Here is a 17,296-nt window from a genome sequence, read left to right as displayed (position 1 = left end):
GAAGGCCGGGAGAGAAGGCAGGTGTGCAGGGGAGGAGGGGCTGGGGCCTTGGGCACAGCAGAGCCGGAGAAGTTGAAGTGTTTTTGTTTTTGTTTTTTTCTTTAAAGCCAAAAAGGGAGTGAGCGCCAGGCAGGAAGACAGGGCTGGTGGACACACCGACTGTCCCCGAGTGACACTCCCTCCCCAGGAGGGGTCTGGTCCCCCACCCGCAGCATCCTGGCTCCATCCCGGGGCAAAAAGCCAGCAAAAAACAAAGCAATGTGAAACAGCAGGAAGCGGACCAGTTTCTGCAGAGATCCTTCTAGAAAGAAAAGAGAGAAGCAGGTGGTGAGTGTGGAGTTGGAGCGCTGCACGGTATGGACCTGTTACAGGTGGCGGGTGGGGATGGGGTGGGGGGGTGTGTGTCCTGGGTCAGGGCACCTGACCCGTCCCCTCCCTCTCCCCCGCCACAGGGAGAGGGCCGTGGCCCCCAGGGGTGCAGCAGCAGCAGCGTTTATTCAAGACACAACAGGGAGGGAAGCTTCTCCCCGGACAGGGTGCATCTTGACAGGTGATCCAGTAGGGAATCTTTTAAATTCTGATAAGTTAAATTCATAAAAACCACTCCCTTCGCTCCCAGTGGAGCAGTGCGGGCTTGGAGCGCCCTCTGGTGGCAGCTTGAGAAAAGCACAGTCTGAGGCCAGCCCAAGGCTTGCAGGCCCACCAGGTGCTCCCTGGGGGGGGGGGTCCGCCTAGGCCATCTGGCCCTCTGCTTTGGGTGCTTGTTGTCTCTTGGCAGGTGGCCCGGTTACAGTTCCTGCTCCGCGGGTGGCCCATTCCGCCACGGGTGTCCAGGCAGTCCTGCTGACCTCCTGGAGACGATGGCTGGGTCTTTAGACTTCAGTGGAGAACAGGATACTCTGTCTCTTGCTGTCTGGGGCAGGGATGGCCTCGAGCTGCAGGAAGTACAGCAGCACCTGGACCTGCCCGGGGTGCAGAGGGAAGAGGGAAGAGGCTCAGACAGGGGTCAGGGAGCCGAGAGCCGTGGGGGCCTGGGCAGCTCCCTCTCTCTAACCTTGGCCACCACCCCTGGACTGTGCTGGTGGCCCAGGGGGCTGCCCTGTCCACCGTGTGGCACAGCACGGGCGGGAGAGTCTGTGTTGACATCCTCCATACCTGGGACATGACCTCCAGGGACCAGCTGTCGGTCATGGTCACGGGCTGCCCGGGGTTGGCGGGGAGCTTGCTCTCCTTCTCCGAGGGCCGCAGCAGCGTGGGGCCGAAGACAGTGGCAAGGTTGTGCAGGGACATCTTGTTCACCGTCTCCTTTTCTGCCACCCTGCAGAGGGTCAGCAAGGAAGGTGCTGTCATGACACACTGCCCCTGGCTGCCCTGTGCTGGCTCCAGTGGCACAGCCACTCAGGCGGAACAAACTCCATCCTGGCTGGGCTGAAGGCTGACTCCCCCCGGGGGTCCTCTGGGGTCTCGGGGGTGCCCAGGATAGAGGCCTCTGCAGGCCAGCTTCAGCCATGCCCTGGTGGGGGTGGGTGGGGGTGGGCAGGGGACACTGATGGCCAAGGTCAAAGCATCTTTGTTCTTTGCTTGAGGCCGAGCGAAGCTCCAGTGCCCAGAGGGGGTGAGAGACAGCTCTGAGGAGGAGGGAGAGGGGCAGGGGTGGCCCTGGGGAGCCCACAGAGAGAAACCGGCTCGGAGCTGCTGGCCGGCTACCCGGGGCTACCTTTTCAGGTGGTCCAGGAGGAAGAGGAAGGTGAGCAGGTTGGCCTCCGGGAGGGACAGCAGCAGGTTCAGCATGCAACTTTCCTTTGCGACGGGGTCTGAAAGAGCTGCAGGAAGTGGGGGGTGGGGGTGATTTTGGTGGGGAGGCTCAGAGCAGTGGGGCCCGGAGGCCTCTCCTGAGGGTGCCCACACCAGCACCGTCCTCGCTCGGACAGCACTGGCCCCCAGGAGGAACCTGTGTGGAGTGTGACCCGCCCTCGCTATCTTTCCTGTGGCTCAAAGGGGCCCTGGGCACCCAGGGCTGTGACAGCGGCTGCTGATGGACACAGCTGTCCATCACACGCTCCTGGCTCCTCCTCCTCTGTGAAGGAAGCAGGCAGTGTGAGGACAAGGACGTTTTTCAGGCCTTACTCCTGAGCCCCGCACCACCCGGGCATCCCGGGGGCCTGGACTGGGATCCGAGAGGTGGGCTGGTCCTAGGTGGGGGACGGGGAAGCTGCAGTGCCCCGCGTGGTGAGCTGGGATTTCTTGCCAGGTTAGAGAGAGGTAGGGAGGGAGGGGCCAGGGCGTCCACCTCCTGGTCTGCAGACTTGACTCCACGGCAGCAGCAGCTGCTTGCTGGGGGCTTACTGGACGGGCGGGGACCTCGTGCTGTCTGAGCACAGGAGACGCCCTTCACAGACAGGCTTGGTTCTCCGGGCCCAGCACAGCCAACGCTCTGAGGTCAGGCCCAAACGCAGCCCATGGCAAAGCGTTGGGTGGGGGAGAACAGGCCTGGCATGGGTGCCCCCCCTCCAAGGACGGGAAGCCTCGGGTGCTCACCGATGCCCTCGGCGAAGTTGGGGTAGAACTCGTCAGTGAAGAGGGGCTCGGGCAGCTCCCGGAAGTAGAGCTTCAGTGTGCCGGCGATGGCGTTCACGTCCATCTGGCTCATCATCACCGACACGTCCTTGTTATCTGCCGACAGCGCGGAGACGGAGTCTGAGCCCTCCTGGCCCTGCTGACCATCTCGTGGGTCCTGCCCCTCTGGGCAGCGCATCCACCTCCCCCCAAGCAGCCTTCTGATTCCAAGTCTGTAGGGGAGGCAGGTGCATCCTCCCATCTCCCCCGCCTGCTTGGCGAGGAGCAGCCGGTGGCACAGCCAGGACATCCCTGGCCAGGGGGAGGCTGTGAGGTCCAGGGAAGGAAGTTGGGGGGAGTTGATGTGAGAGCAGGGTCCACCCAGGGGTGCTGAGCCTTCAGCTGGGCTCCAGATCAGGGTGCGGGCTGCGTGCAGTGCTGATGAGTACAGTTCAGCACCTTCCACTCTAAGGACACTGGGCAAAGCCCCTCTGGGGGTCTCAGAATCCTTGCCTGGCCTCTGGCCCTTGGCCCGGCAGGTGAGTTGAGCAAGACAGAGGTGGGGATGTGGCAGCACCAGTAGGAGCTGGGTCACGTCGGCGCCTTTGCCTCACCACACCCTCAAGTGGGGCAGTGATTGCCTTGGCCATAGCCTCACGGAAGCTCCTGGCCCCACCTGACAAGTGGTAAGCATTGCCTGGATGGATGCAGGGTCAGCTTCTGCAGAGACCCCTCCCATAACTTTTTTTTTAAATTAATTTATGGGGCTGGTGTTGTGGTACAGTGGGTTTGGACAATTGGTTTGAGTCCCAGCTGCTCGGCTTCTAATCCAGCTCTCTGCTAATGCACCTAGGAGGGCAGTAGAAGATGGCCCAAGCACCTGGGCCCCTTGCTGCCCATGTGGGAGACCGGAAGGAGTTCCAGGATCCTGGCATTAGCCTGGCCCAGCCCTGGCCACTGTTAGCATTTGTGGAGTGAGCCTGAAGATCAAAGATGTCTCTGTCTTTTCCTCTCTTGGTTACTCTGCCTCTCAAATAAATGAATCTTAAAAAATATATATAATAATAGGGGCCAGCACTGTGGCATAGTAGATTAGGCCTCAACCTGCTGCACCAGCATCCTATATGGGTGCCAGCATCCTATATGGGTGCCAGACTCTGGCTGTTCCTCTTCCAATCCAGCTCTCTGCTGTGGCCTGCAAAAGCAGTAGACAATGGCCCAAGTGCTTGGGCCCCTGCACCCACGTGGGAGACCTGGAAGAAGCTCTTGGTTCCTGGCTTTGGATGGGCCCAGCCCTGGCCGTTGCAGCCACTTGGGGAGTGAACCAGCAGATGGAAGGCCTTTTTCTCTGTTTCTCCCTCTGTCTGCCTCTCAAATAAAGAAATAAATACTTGAAAAACACAAAGAGTTAGAGAGACATTGACACAGATAAGTGGGGTTCACTTCCCAAACACCCTCAATGGTCTGTGCTGGGCAGCACAGGGGCCAGGAACACATAGGGGTCTCCCATGTGCGTGGCTGGGGTCCAGTCACTTTTGCCATCACTGCCCCCTCCCCAAGGTCTGCACTAACAGGACGTGAAAAGCGGGGGCTGGGACTCAAACTCAGTCAGTCAGCCGTGGGACCCAGGTGTCTTAACTGCATTAAAACTGCCAGCCCCTTGGTCCAGCACTGTGGGGTAGTGGGTGAAGCTGCTGCCTGCAGTGCCGGCATCCCATACAGGCGTCAGTTCTAGTCCCGGCTGTCCCACTTCAGATCCAGCTCTCTGCTATGGCCTGGGAAAGCAGTAGAAGATGGCCCAAGTGCCTGGGCCCCTGAACCCACATGGGAGACCTGGAAGAAGCTCCTGGCTCTTGGCTTTGGATCAGTGCAGCTCCCCGGCCATTGCGACCAATTGGGGAGTGAACCAGGGGTTGGAATACCTCTCTCCACCTCTCTTCTCTCTGTGTAACTCCGACTTTCAAATAAATAAGTCTTCAAGAAAAAAAAAAAGTGCCAAGCCCACGCTGGCCCCGTCTTTCATTTTTCTAATACCCAAAGAGCGGGCTCAGGAGAGAGTCTGGAGAAGGGATACCCCGGGTGCCGGGTCCCAGTGGGGCGCCAGGTCCCAGGGGGGCGCTCTGGGGGTCGCTGCGTGGACACTCACTGACGTCGAAGGCCGCCTTCAGCGCCTGGATGTCCGTGGCCACTCCGGACACGCGGTAGATGCCCACCTCCTCCATGCCCCGCCGTTCGATCTCCTCCACGCACTGGCGCACGATGTAGGGCACCTTGGACCTCTCCCTCCTGCAAGTCGGGGCAGGGGGGCGGGCAGAAAGACATCCTCAGTTCCCCGGGGAGACAAGTGACACAGCCTGGTGCGCACGTTCCCTCCACGCTGCATGCTCATGGTGACCGCTAGGTGTAGCTCCCAGGGTGGGGGTGGGGGTGGCTTTCTAGGCAGCTGAAGCAGCCGCAGCAGGGGCTGGGGATAGGGGACAACAGTCAGGCAGTCGGCTGGCCGCAGGGAGGGCAGAGAAGATCCCAGGCCTCGAGTGAACAGTGCCCCTCCCTGGAAAGCAGCGAGCTGATCTCCATGTGGGAAGATGGCGCCCCTGCCTTGGTCCTGCTGCTCACTTGCTGTGCGAGCGGCATGGAGCCCCTGAGCCCCTGGGCCTCCCCAAGTGCACACGTCAGACCCGCAGCACGCATCTGCGCGGCGTGAAGGTGCGGGACGGCACTGGGCTGCCTAAGCAGTCGGCGCTCAGAATCCTGTGATGCTGAACGCTTGTCTGCTCTGGGCTGGAGCCGTGGGCGACTGGAGTACCTCCAGGGCCTGGAGGAAGCAGGCAGAGCTCAGGGGGCAGGAGCCGGTGCTGCCGGCAGGCCCTCCTTTCAGTTGTATTTTGCAACTGGGGTCAGGAGCACATCCCAGCTGTTTCCCGGACCATGGGGGCGGCTGCTGCCCACGCAGTCTCTCTGCCTCCAGGGCAAGGGATGGCTTGGCTGGGGTGCCCTCGTAGGGGTGGGGTGGGAACGGTGTTTGGCGCTGCAAGTAGGTGTTCAGGAAACGGCTGCCGCAGGCCCGCCCGGACCCAGAGGATCAGTGAGGTCAGGGGCCAGGCCAGACCTTGTCCCGGGGAAGGGAATGAATTCCGGAAGGAAAGCGGCCTGTGCCCTCGAACCGACAAACAGGCGTCTACTCGGGGCAGCCGATTCGTGACCAAGGGGCACCGACCAGGGACCAGGACAGCTTCCAAGCCAGGGGAGGACGTCTCTAAGCAGGTTTGTGCGGTCAACACGGGGGATGGCTACACACGTGGGGCGTCCCCTAGGGGCCACACCTGGCGGCAGGGAGTGCCGCCCTCGCCCCTCTCTGCAGAGACACCTGTGCTCTTGGTGCACACGGCCCAGTGCCCTTGCCACTTACTTGGTGACCACGGCTATCTTGACCCCGAAGACTCCTGTCTGTTTCCGGGAAGGCATCCTCTTCAAGCTGAACTCCCTGCTGGTGAACTTGACCGACAGCTTCACTTCAATCTGCAGCGGGAGGCAGGGGGAAGAGGCGGCATGGCCCACTCGCCCTTCTGGTCCTCATGGCCTGAGGTCCCAGGGGCCTCCTGGAGGCCTTGACCAATCTTTGCACCCCTGGATCAGGCAGGCTGAGGTCCCGGTGGGAGGCTGGTCCAAAGAGGGAATCCTCAGGACAGTTCTAGGACACGCTTACTCTGGGACCCCCTCCCACAAGCCCCATTATCTCTCTCTTTTTTTTTTTTTTTTATTTGACAGGTAGAGATATAGACAGTGAGAGAGAGAGAAAGAGAGAAAAGGTCTTCCTTCCATTGGTTCACCCCCAAATGGCCGCTATGGCTGGTGCTGCGCCAATCCGAAGCCAGAAGCCAAGTGCTTCCTCCTGGTCTCCCATGTGGATGCAGGGCCCAAGCACTCGGGCCATCCTCCACTGCCTTCCCAGGCCTCAGCAGAGAGCTGGACTGGAAGAGGAGCAACCGGGACTAGAACCTGGGGCCCATATAGGATGGCGGCACCACATGTGGAGGATTAACCAAGTGAGCCACGGCGCTTGGCCCTCTTTCTTCCTTTATATAACACACAGGGGCCGGTGCTGTGGTGTGGTAGGCTAAGCCTCTGCCTGCGCCACATGGGCGCTGGTTTGAGTCCCGGCTGCTCTACTTCTAATCTAGCTATGGCCTGGGAAAGCAGCAGAAGATGGCCCAAGTCCTTGGGCCCCTGCACCCACGTGGGAAACCTGGAAGACGCTCCTGGCTCCCAGCTTCGGATCAACCCAACTCTAGCTATTGTAGGCATTTGGGAAGTGCGCCAGTGGCAGGAAGACCTTTCTCTCTGTCTCTCTCTCTGTCTGTAACTCTACCTCTCAAGTAAATAAATAGATTTTTTAAAAAAATAAGAATAATAAAATGCAAAGAGTAATACGACAAAAAGCCAAGGACGATCAGATGATAATATCTCCTCATTCTGCCTAGGTTTTGGGGTGTTTTTTATGATCTAAGCCAGGGGACACCCCAGGACCCCAGGTGCAGGTCCTGACTGTTCTGGTTGCCCTAGAGATCTTTGTTTGCAAAGAGAGAAGCCCAGGGCCTGGCTGCAGCCTGCATTCCACAGCCCCTTCCTGTGCATGGAGACTGGGCCTTCGGGGGCCTTCCTTCTTCCTCCTGCTCCTGCCACCTTCCAAACGCCAGCTCGGGCTCAGCCGCCTCTCTGCGCTCCGTGGAGAGAACCGGGCACCCTCGGGGACTCACCCCGTTCATGGCGATGACGGTCCGTTGCCAGTCTCTGTCCTGCATGGCCTGGGGGTCCAGCTGGAAACAAAGAGGCTTGGTGAACAGAGGCCCAGCCCGCCAATGAATACGGCCCGACTCTTTCCAGAGAGCCAGAGGACCAGATGCCGAGCAGTCCTGGGAGCTCAGGGCCCCGCTGCTTCCAGGCCTTTGCTGTCTGGGGCCTGAGCTCACCCAGGTTGGTTGTGCGTCAGTGACAGCTCCGGGCCCTGCACCTGCTCCTCCCTCCGCTGCTTCCAGATGGGAACTGAGGGCCAGGCTGGTAGCCTCTCTCCACCTGGCTCCCCTGCCCCCAGCACGGGTGCTGTAAGGTGCTCACTGAGGGGTCGATGGTTGGCTTAAAGGACCTTTTGGAAGTTCAATGGCAGCCGCAGCTTCCGGGGGTGGAGGTGAGGCTGGCATCCCAGAGCTGCCATCTGGGGAATCAGACACCGGGTTCTCCCTGCGCCATGGGCTGCCCCGTGGCAGGAAGAGACGCCAGGCCCATTCCATGGATTAGAGTCGGGCCGAGAAGGATCCAGAGCAGCCGCAAGGCACGCAGCTAGTGAGGGGAGCCAGGAGGGAATCCCTCTAACTCCAACCTGCTCCAAGCAGCTGCTTTGCACAAACTTGGCACTTAATGTGCCCTGAACGAACAGCCAGAGCTGCTGTAAAACCCCACAGCCCGCACGGCCAAACCTCACGTGCCTCCCCACCCCATGCAGGGGCCCTGTCTCCCCCTTTCTGCTGAACGCAGGCTCTGAATTAGCCCTGGCTGAGCTGGGGGGAACAGACGGCACCCTGAGTTCCGGATGGGGGCAGGGGGCTGGCACGTGTGCCCTGAGAACCTCCCCCAGAGCGGTGACTCTGGCGTGAAGCCAGCTGGTCAGAGAGCCACTGGCGCGGGCAGCCAGGCAAGCTGCGTCTGAGCAGTGACCGCCCGTCATGACCGCTGGGTGCCACACACACACACACGGCGGTGCGACTGTTATTATGCCAGCGGCCACAGCCCCCTGGGCTTTCTGCAGCTGCCACAGCTGAGAAACAAGGAGGAGCTGTGGAGTACAGCAGCCTCTACCTCACAGGTGTGGGCACCTGGGCCCTGCTCTCTGCACTTGGGCTTGGTGGGGGTGGCGGTGAGCCCTCACCTGCCCCTCCCTGGGGTCCTGTTGGTTAACATTTCCCCAGGGCCAGACACATGCAGCCAGGATGACAGGTGACCAAAGGGTGACAGCACACCTGCCTCCAGGGGCCGGGTGGGTCAGATGTGCATCTTATGGGGGCCACAGGGACCCCACTCCTTACCCTGTGAGACAGGATCTGGCACCTGTCAGATACAAACCACTCAAGAAGAAATCTCCCAAATGGGGCCTCTTCCGAAGAGTGACCCCTGGGGCTGGTGCTATGGCGTAAGGGGTTAAGCCGCCACCTGTGATACCAGTTTGAGTCCTGGCTGCTCCACTTCTGACCCAGCTCCCTGTTAATGTGCCTGGGAAAAGCAGTGGAGGGTGGCTCAAGGGTTTGGGTCCCTGCCACCTACATGGGAGACCCAAAAGAAGCTCCTGGCTTTTCCCTGGCCCAGCCCCAGCCTTTGTGGCCCTCTGGGGAGTGAACCAATGGATGGAAGATCTCTTTCTCTGTCTCTCCCTCTCTCTGTGTAACTCGGACTTTCAAATACATCAATAAATCTGGCAGAGCCAGAGAGAGAGAGAGAGAGAAAGAGGGAGAAAGAGATTGATAGATCTTCCATCCATTGGTTCACTACCCAGTTGGCTGCAATGGCTGGAGCTCTGCTGATCCGAAGCCAGGAGCCAGGAGCTTCTTCCAGGTCTCCCATGTTGGTGCAGGGGCCCAAGGACTTGGGCCATCTTCTACTGCTTTCCCAGGCCATAGCAGAGAGCTGGATTGGAAGTGAAGCAGCCAGGACTTAAACAGGTGGCAGCTTTACTCATTATGCCACAGCGCTGGCCCCTCAATAAATCTTTAAAAACAAAAACAAAATGAAAAAGAGTGACTCCCTAAGTCTCTGCCATGGGCAGAGGAGGGGGCTAACACAGGGTCCTTCTTGGCTCTGGGGCCAGCCCAGGCAACAGGCACTTGCTGGCCATCACCCCCAACTCCCGGGTCCTGGTTGCCCTTCCCCGTCCTCCCAAGCAGCTGACCCCCCGGCCCCGGCTGGCCCCATGAGCTTTAACAAAGCCCAGAGAAGGTGCAGCTCCCACCAAAGAATCCGGACCAGTCTCCCGGGTGGACGCCCAGGTGACAGAGACCCTCTCCCTCCCAGCCCACCCAGCAACCACGGTCCTCGTGATGGCCCACCTGGCCCCTGCACACCAGGTCTCGGATGTGGCTCCACAGGGCGGTACCTCGAGCACACAGGTGCTTTTCTGCGGCGGCCATCAGGCTGTGTCCCTGCCGCTTGGGGTGGAAGCACCGGAGGAGGCCCTGCATGGCAGTGCGTGCCGACGGAGACTTGCGCATGCCAGGGGCCAGCACGGCTGGACAGCTAGCAGCACAGTGCTGGGCTCCTGGCCGCCTGCTGCCTTTTGACCAGGCTCCAGGGAAGCCCCGCCCCGCAGTCTGGCTGGCCAAGGTCAGGGGCTTCCCATCAGCCCCGGTGAGGTGTATGGGAAACCCCCCCGCCCCCCTCCCCCCGGTGGTTACGGGAATCCCGCCTGTCGCTGTCTCCCCTGAAGCTGAGCTTCCTTCTTCAAAGGGCTGGTTTCCTGCGGCCCCGGCTTGGAGACACTGAGTAACACGCGTGGGACTGGCAGGTCTGCCCCGTGCCTGGACCACCCCAGGCGGTGTCCCTAGTAACCACGTGCACAGCCTCTCACGGAGCTAGGGAAGAGAAGACACCGAGTGTGGTCCCCGCTCATCAGCAAACCATCGGGGTGACCCACAGCCCTGGCGCCCACCCCCTGTGGCTCTCAGGCGGCCAGGTCGGTTCTCCACTGGGTCCCTGTCTGCAGCTCTGTGTGGCGGTCCCTGGGCACCTTGACCTTAGTGGTCTTGACGGGGCGGCTCCAGTGGGTCAAGGTCTTCCTACCTAGGGTGGACACGTGGCCAAGAAACAGTGAACCGAGCAGGGCAGTGGCGGTGTGAAGAGCTCCCACACCCCCCTCAGCGCTGGCTCCCTCTCTGTGGTTATTTAAAACACCGAGAGGAAAAACAAGCAAGAGACGGGGGTTTGGAAAAACAAATGACTGAGTGGGCCAGAGACAGGAAACGGTTACGGGACAATTGAAGTCCTCGGACGGGACGCGGAGGAGGGTCCCCTCTGGGTTGTGAGGTCTTGGTGAGGAATGCGACCGACAGCTCACACCCCACGGCCTCAGGAAGTCTACGCTGCAGCTCATCTCCCCAGGCGGGGGGGTGGGGGGGGGTTGGCGCAGACAGTTGCCTGGAAACCTTCCCAGCTCATCCATCCCAGGGGAGGGGGGGGGTGACGGCGGGGGGTGGTGTGTGTCCCTTCAGGGTCCCTGACTCCCCCCCTTGCATCAGGGCTTTGCTGAGGACTTAGCTGTGTTCTGCTTGCTTTGCAGCCCCAGCCTGGTGGGGTGGACGTGGACTGACAAGTGTCCTTCCCCCAGCGACTCGCCTCCTCTTGGACAGCCACTCCTTAATGGCCCACGTGCTGCTGTCCGAGCTCCATACATGGGCTCTGCAACCCACACTTCGGGGTGGGGGGGCAGGCCTTCCCAGGGAACCTCTGCTCGCTGCAGGAGAAATCCGGCTTCCCCTTGTGACCTCCTGGTTTACTGCCATGATGAAATCTGCTCTCTTGAGCCCTAGTGTGGCCTTCTCTCTCTCCACTGCTCTGCTGATCCCAACCAGTCTCCAGCACCACTAAAATTAAGGGATGGGGCCAGCGCTGTGGTGTAGAGGGTTAAGCTGCTGCCTGCAATGCCAGCATCCCATATGGGCTCCAGTTCGAATCTTGGCTGCTCTACTTCCGATCTAGCTCCCTGCTAATGCACCTGGTGGAGCAGCAGAAGATGGCACAAATGCTTGGGCCCCTGCACCCATGCGGGAGCCCTGGAAGAAGTTCCTGGCTCCTGGCTTCAGTCTGGCCCAGCCCTGGCTACTGCAACCATTTAGGGAGTGATAGTGATCCAATGGAGAGCAGATTTCTTTCTCATGTCCCGGCTACTCCACTTCCAATCCAGCTCTCTGCTATGGCCTGGGAAAGCAGTGGAAGATGGCTCAATTGCTTAGGCTCCTGCACCTGTGTGGGAGGCCCTTGCACAGCCGAGTGGCTGTGTATACGGGACACACGTGGCCATGACAGAATCCTCTTTAATACTGGGGGGTAGGGTGGGGGGGTATGGTCTCTCCAGGACCCAGACATCAGATTCTCCCATCTGCTGCTTCACTCCCCAAATGCTCACAACAGCCAGGTCCAGGCCAGGTCAAAGCTCAGAACTCAATCCAGGTCTCCCACGTGTGCAGCAGGGGCTCAGGCACTTGAGACGTCATCCCCTCCCGGACTCCCACCCAACCAGTTGCAGGAACGAGCAGGGAGCTGGAACTGGAGGTGGAGCTGGGACTCCACCCCAGGGACTCCAAAATGGAATGTGGATGGCCCTCGTGGGATCCTAACTGCGGTGCCGAACGCCAGCCCAAGAATTTGCCAACCTCAGATACCTCGTCTAAGTGGGAACAGCCAACATTGGCCTCTTCATGGCTGGCTTATTTCACAGAGCAGAAATGTCCTCATGGTTCATGCACGTCCCAGCATGTGTCCAAACCTCCTTCCTTTTTAAGGCTGGACGGTCCTCCACGGGATGGATGAACCACATTTTGCTTACCCATTCATCTGTCACTGGACACTTGGGTTCTTCCACTTCGGGGCTGTGACAGTCAATGCTGCTGTGTGTGACTGGCCCAGTCTGGGGGTCATTGCCCCATTCACACAGCTGCTGCCCAGGTCAGTGGACTCTTGGGGGATAGCTGCCATGGAATTAATTGGTGGTCGGGGCCGGCGCTGTGGCGTAGCAGGTAAAGCCACCGCTTGTACTGCCAGCACCCTATATGGGTGCTGGTTCAAGACCCAGATGCTCCACTTCTGATCCAGCTCTCTTCTATGGTCTGGGAAAGCAGTGGAAGATGGCCCAGGTTCTTGGCCCCTGCACCCACGTGGGAGACCTGGAAGAAGCTCCTGGCTCCTGGCTTCTGATCAGCACAGCTCCATCTGTTGCAGCCATCTGGGGAGTGAACCAGTGGATGGAAGACCTCTCTCTCTCTCTCTCTCTCAACTCTGCCTTTCAAATAAATAAATAAATCTTAAAAAAAAAAAAAAAAAAAAAAAAGAATGGGTTGTGGGGAGCAACCGAGACTAGACTAAATTACTGGAACTGCTAAGACTAACTGTGCATCTGATCTCCCACCATATGGCACTGAGAGGGAGTAAACAACTTCCACACAGCTGCCTCACCAATTCGACTAACAAGCTGCAGGAGCTGATCCTGCCCCTGATTGGAGGAGAGCAGCGTGCTCAACGCATGGGGAGAGAATGCTAGCAGAGTTGGGATTGGTGGAAGAGGACCTTAAAGGAGGAGAGAGACAACATGCAGGAGGAACATCTGAGAGAGCCGGCCGGCGGTGTGCTGCTCCTCCGCGGAAGCGGGGGAAGCGGCGGGGGGTGCCGCCCCTCCGCGGAGGCGGGGTCGGGGGGCAGCAGCTAATCCGGGGAGGACCGGGGAAAGAAACAACAGCAAATCCGTTGCCGCTCCTCCGCGAGCCTCTGGAGCGAGCGACAATGGGTGGTCACTTGAATGGGGAGGTGCCCAGGAGGGGGACAGCTGGACCTGCTGCCCTGCACCTGGTCGGGTTTCCACACAACCTGGGCCAGCAAGAAAGTGTGGGAGACCACACATGGCCAGCTACAAGTATCAGCTTCACGTCAAGCTGAGCTCAAACCAGAGATCCCAGACCATCTGTGCAGCCGCCAGATCTTAAATAAAACATTAACGACAACAAAAATCAACCCTTGCGCCCCCTAGTGGTAAATGAGGCACGAGGCGCTCAAAAGAGCAGGAGAAACCGCACACCTCGGGGACTATCTGCAAAGGGAGAAGAGAGAAGGAAAAAGACTGCAGGAATTGAACTCCCAGGGGCTGTGTGGCTCCAGCTGCCCTGGGCTTGGCAGTTTCTGCAGGGTCTGCTTGCACTGTGGGCCCAGCCCAGCATGTGCTGGGCATCTGGACAGTGCCTTTGGCCCCATCCCTGCCCCTGATGCACCTGACCAGACTCCTCCCACAAGCCCTCCTGCTCTGCTGCGTCTCATGCATTCCCATGGATCCCGTGATCCTGGTGGTTTTGAACTTAGGTTGATGCCTCACCTTAGAAAATGCCCCTGGACTCAGCGCCCCTCCTCTGTGAAGGCTTCTCTGTGCCCTGACCTCACCCTGCAAATGCCATCCAAACCTCTTATTTTTATTGATTGATTTGAGAGACACAGAGACAGACATAGAGCCAGTGAGCTTCCATGTGCGGCTTCACACCCTAAATGCCTGCAGTGGCAAGGACTGGGAACTCCATCCAGGTCTCCCACGGGGGCGGCAGGGACCCAATGACTTCAGCCATCACTGCTGCCTCCCAGGGTCTGCATTAGCAGGGAGCTGGAGTCAGGAGCTAGAGTCAGGACTTGAATCAGATACTCCCACATAGCACACAGGGATCTTAACTCATCTGACTTACTTATTTGAAAGGCAATCAGAGAGAGAGAGAGAGAGAGAGAGAGAGAGAGATTTCATCCATTTGTACACATCCCAAATGGCTGCAATGGCTGGGGCTAGGTCAGGCTGAAGTCAGGAGCCAGGAGCTTCATATGGGTCTCTCATATGGGTGGCAAGGGCTATCTTTTTATTTTTTTAAGATTTATTAGAAAGGCGCATTAGAGAGAGAGAGAGAGACAGACAGACAGACAGACAGACATCTTCCATCTGCTGGTTCACTTCCCAAATGACCACAACAGTCAGGGCTGGTCCAGGCTGAAGCCAGGAGCCAGGAGCTTCTTCCAGGTCTCCCACATGGGTGCAGAGGCCCAAGCACTTGGGCCATCTTCTGCTGCTTTTCCAGGTGCATTAGCAGGGAGTTGGATCAGAAGTGAAGCAGCCGAGACTTGAACCGGTGCCCATATGGGATGCTAGCATTGCAGGCAGTAGCTTAACCCACTATGCCAGTCACGAGGGCCATCTTCCACTGCCTTCCCAGGCACACTATCAGGGAGCTGGATCGGAAGTGTAGCAGCTGGGACTATATGGGATGCCAGTGTCACAAGCAGTGGCTTAACCCACTGCAACATAACACCGGCTAACATTAGCATCATCTTAACTGGTGTCTTAACTGCTAGGCTAAATGTCTGTCCCCATCCAAGCTTTTCCAGCCTCTCTGCTCTGCAGATAGAGCCTGGGGACACAGATGCCTTCCTATTCTCGGGGACCCCAGGAGCAGGAAGGCAGCACATAGATTCTTGGTGTCTGAGGGTGGACTGGACAATCTTGCTTGCTCAGAGACCTCATTCACTGGCTGGCTTAGAAAGGCCCTTCACCTGGGCCCTCTGCACCTGCTCACATAGGGCAGGAGTTTGCGCCACCAGCACAGCTCTTCCCTGGGTGGCTGGCCCGGGCATGGCGGTGTCCCCTGGGAGGCAGCAGGTGATGGCTCAAAGGGTTGGGTTCCTGTCACCCACATGGGAGGAACCAGACTGACTTCCTGGCTCCTTCTCTTTGGCCTGGCCCTGCCCTGGCTGTTGTAGGCATTTGGCGAGTGAACCGGTAGATGAGAAGCTCTCTGTCTGCCTTTCAAACAAAACAAAACAAATAAAAAGGGAAGCAGGACACGACCATCCTCCCAGGACGCTCACTGGCAGGCACAGCCCGTGGTGCTACAACCCGGAGTTTGTCAGTGCCACTCAGGGCAACAGAACACAGATGGCATCCGGCCCAGGCCCAGAGGCTCCACCTCCCACCCCAGCTCCTCCCTGCAGCATCTGGATTTCTTCCTGTCCTTGCTCGGCCACGCAGGGCGCTGCGCCTGCCCCTCCTGGACCAGTGGCTGCCTGCGCTCACAGAAGGGTCTTCTCACCCCACTTCTTTTTTTTTTTTTTGACAGGCAGAGTGGACAGTGAGAGAGAGAGACAGAGACAAAGGTCTTCCTTTGCCGTTGGTTCACCCTCCAATGGCCACCGCGGCCGGTGCGCTGCAGCCGGCGCACCGCACTAATCCGATGGCAGGAGCCAGGTGCTTCTCCTGGTCTCCCATGGGGTGCAGGGCCCAAGCACCTGGGCCATCCTCCACTGCACTCCCTGGCCACAGCAGAGGGCTGGCCTGGAAGAGGGGCAACCGGGACAGAATCCGGCGCCCCGACCGGGACTAGAACCCGGTGTGCCGGCGCCGCTAGGCGGAGGATTAGCCTAGTGAGCCGCGGCGCCGGCCTTCTCACCCCACTTCTGGGTCAAGGTGCATGTGGGGGTTGGGGGGCCGGCGTCCAGGGCACCCCCACAGACTCCCTGGATGTGGAGCCAGCCACATACACATACTCCCCCAAGCCTGCATCCTCCCCTACACCCCGACTGAGGTGTGCACCTGTGGTTCCCGGGAAAAGGCTGGGCTCCTCAGGACGTGGACATCCTCTCCCACGTAGCCCGACTCTGAAAGCAGGGGGGAGCGGGAGCGGGGGACGAGGCCAGGCTGGGGCCTGAGGGCGCCGGCAGTCGGCATCACCACCCCTCCTCTGCCTTCCTTCCTCTTGGGATCCCACAAACAAGCCCTGGTAGCCAATACCCGCGTTTCCAGGGGCCAGGCCAGGCCAGGCGCCACCTCTTTGCATGAGTCACAAACGCCCTTCACGGCGCCTGGATCCTTTCCATTTAAGGAGGTGGGGGGCGGGCAGAGGGGGCCACGTTTCCCAGTCACCTTCCCCTCCACGCCAGGCAGGGAGTGACCAGAGGACCGGAGCCAGACCCACCCTTCTCCACGGATGACAAACAAGAAAAAAAAAAAAAAAAAAAAACAGCAGCAGCAAACGTACCCCAGGCTTGCGAGCGGCAGGTCAGGCCCCTCACGTTCCCAGGGCCGCATAGTACCATGATGCACAGGCCCGGCGCAGCGTTGGGGGGGCCCGGAGCTGACTGAGGCTCTCTCCTCCTGAGCTCGATTTATTTCAAACCAGGCCCCCCACCCCGGGTCTTGCACATGTCTCTGGGGGGGCTCAGGTTTAGCCAAGAATCCTGCTAAATCAGTTTAGCCAGAACCCCCTTGCCCCTGATAGCCGATCAAATTTGGCATCCTCTGCCACTGGCCAGGACTTCTTCAGATGAATCCTGCTGGGTCAGTGTAGCCAGAATCCCCCTGCCCCAATGGTTCTTCCCAGTAATTTTCCACCTGGTAACCCCTGCCTCCCACCCCTGCTACGGTGGAAATTCCCACTCTTCCTGGTTGCACTTGGAGAGAAGCCCAAACCCCTCCTCCCTGACTTCAGAACCCTGTGCTGTGGTCACTGCACCTGCTGTGGGGGTCCTGACCCTGAATAAAGTCTTTCTTACTGGGCTTTAGCTGCATCACCCTTGAGTGATTTTTTTTAAACAGAGCCCATGCCCCCCTCCCTGTACCCCTCCTGCTCCCAGCTTCACACCTGGGTCCTGGGGGCTGACAGGTGCCTACAGGAGAGGATGGGTGGCAGGTGGGAGTTCCTGCTGAGCTAGCCCTGGGAGCAGCAGTGAGAAGTCACGCCCTCTGAGGCCCTCCCCCCTCCCAAATCTTATGACAAAGTCTTTGTTCAGCCAAGCCGGCTCCAGGCTCCACGACCTTCTCGCAGGTCCATGTATTTGCTTCCTTGGAAAAACAAAAATCCTGGCTCAGCCAAGTGCCCTGCTCATAAGTTGGCCGAGCAAACCGCCCCCTGCCCCGCCCTCGCTATCTGACATAGGTTCAATCTCAGCATCTGACCAAATTCCTCAT

General features: G+C 59.3%; 1 protein-coding gene across 1 annotated transcript in view; it reads right to left on the bottom strand.

Moving 5' to 3' along the window:
- Positions 1–325: 325 nt before the first annotated feature.
- Positions 326–17,296, bottom strand: part of BCR (BCR activator of RhoGEF and GTPase) — a 129,045-nt gene continuing 112,074 nt past the window's right edge. Inside the window, exons 17-23 of the mRNA XM_008250161.5 lie at positions 7,314–7,373; positions 5,966–6,075; positions 4,703–4,842; positions 2,539–2,673; positions 1,718–1,823; positions 1,156–1,318; positions 326–962 (exon numbers count right to left, since the gene is read on the bottom strand). Of these exons, the coding sequence (XP_008248383.4) occupies positions 873–962; positions 1,156–1,318; positions 1,718–1,823; positions 2,539–2,673; positions 4,703–4,842; positions 5,966–6,075; positions 7,314–7,373 (804 nt within the window). The 3' untranslated portion in view covers positions 326–872. The remainder of the gene's footprint in view (positions 963–1,155; positions 1,319–1,717; positions 1,824–2,538; positions 2,674–4,702; positions 4,843–5,965; positions 6,076–7,313; positions 7,374–17,296) is intronic.

This window comes from Oryctolagus cuniculus, chromosome 21, assembly GCF_051225735.1.
Source record: "Oryctolagus cuniculus isolate XC-2025 breed Fujian yellow rabbit chromosome 21, ASM5122573v1, whole genome shotgun sequence".
NCBI lineage: Eukaryota > Metazoa > Chordata > Mammalia > Lagomorpha > Leporidae > Oryctolagus > Oryctolagus cuniculus.
The sequence above is the reverse complement of the archived record's forward strand: the minus strand, read 5'-3'. Positions and strand labels throughout refer to the sequence as shown.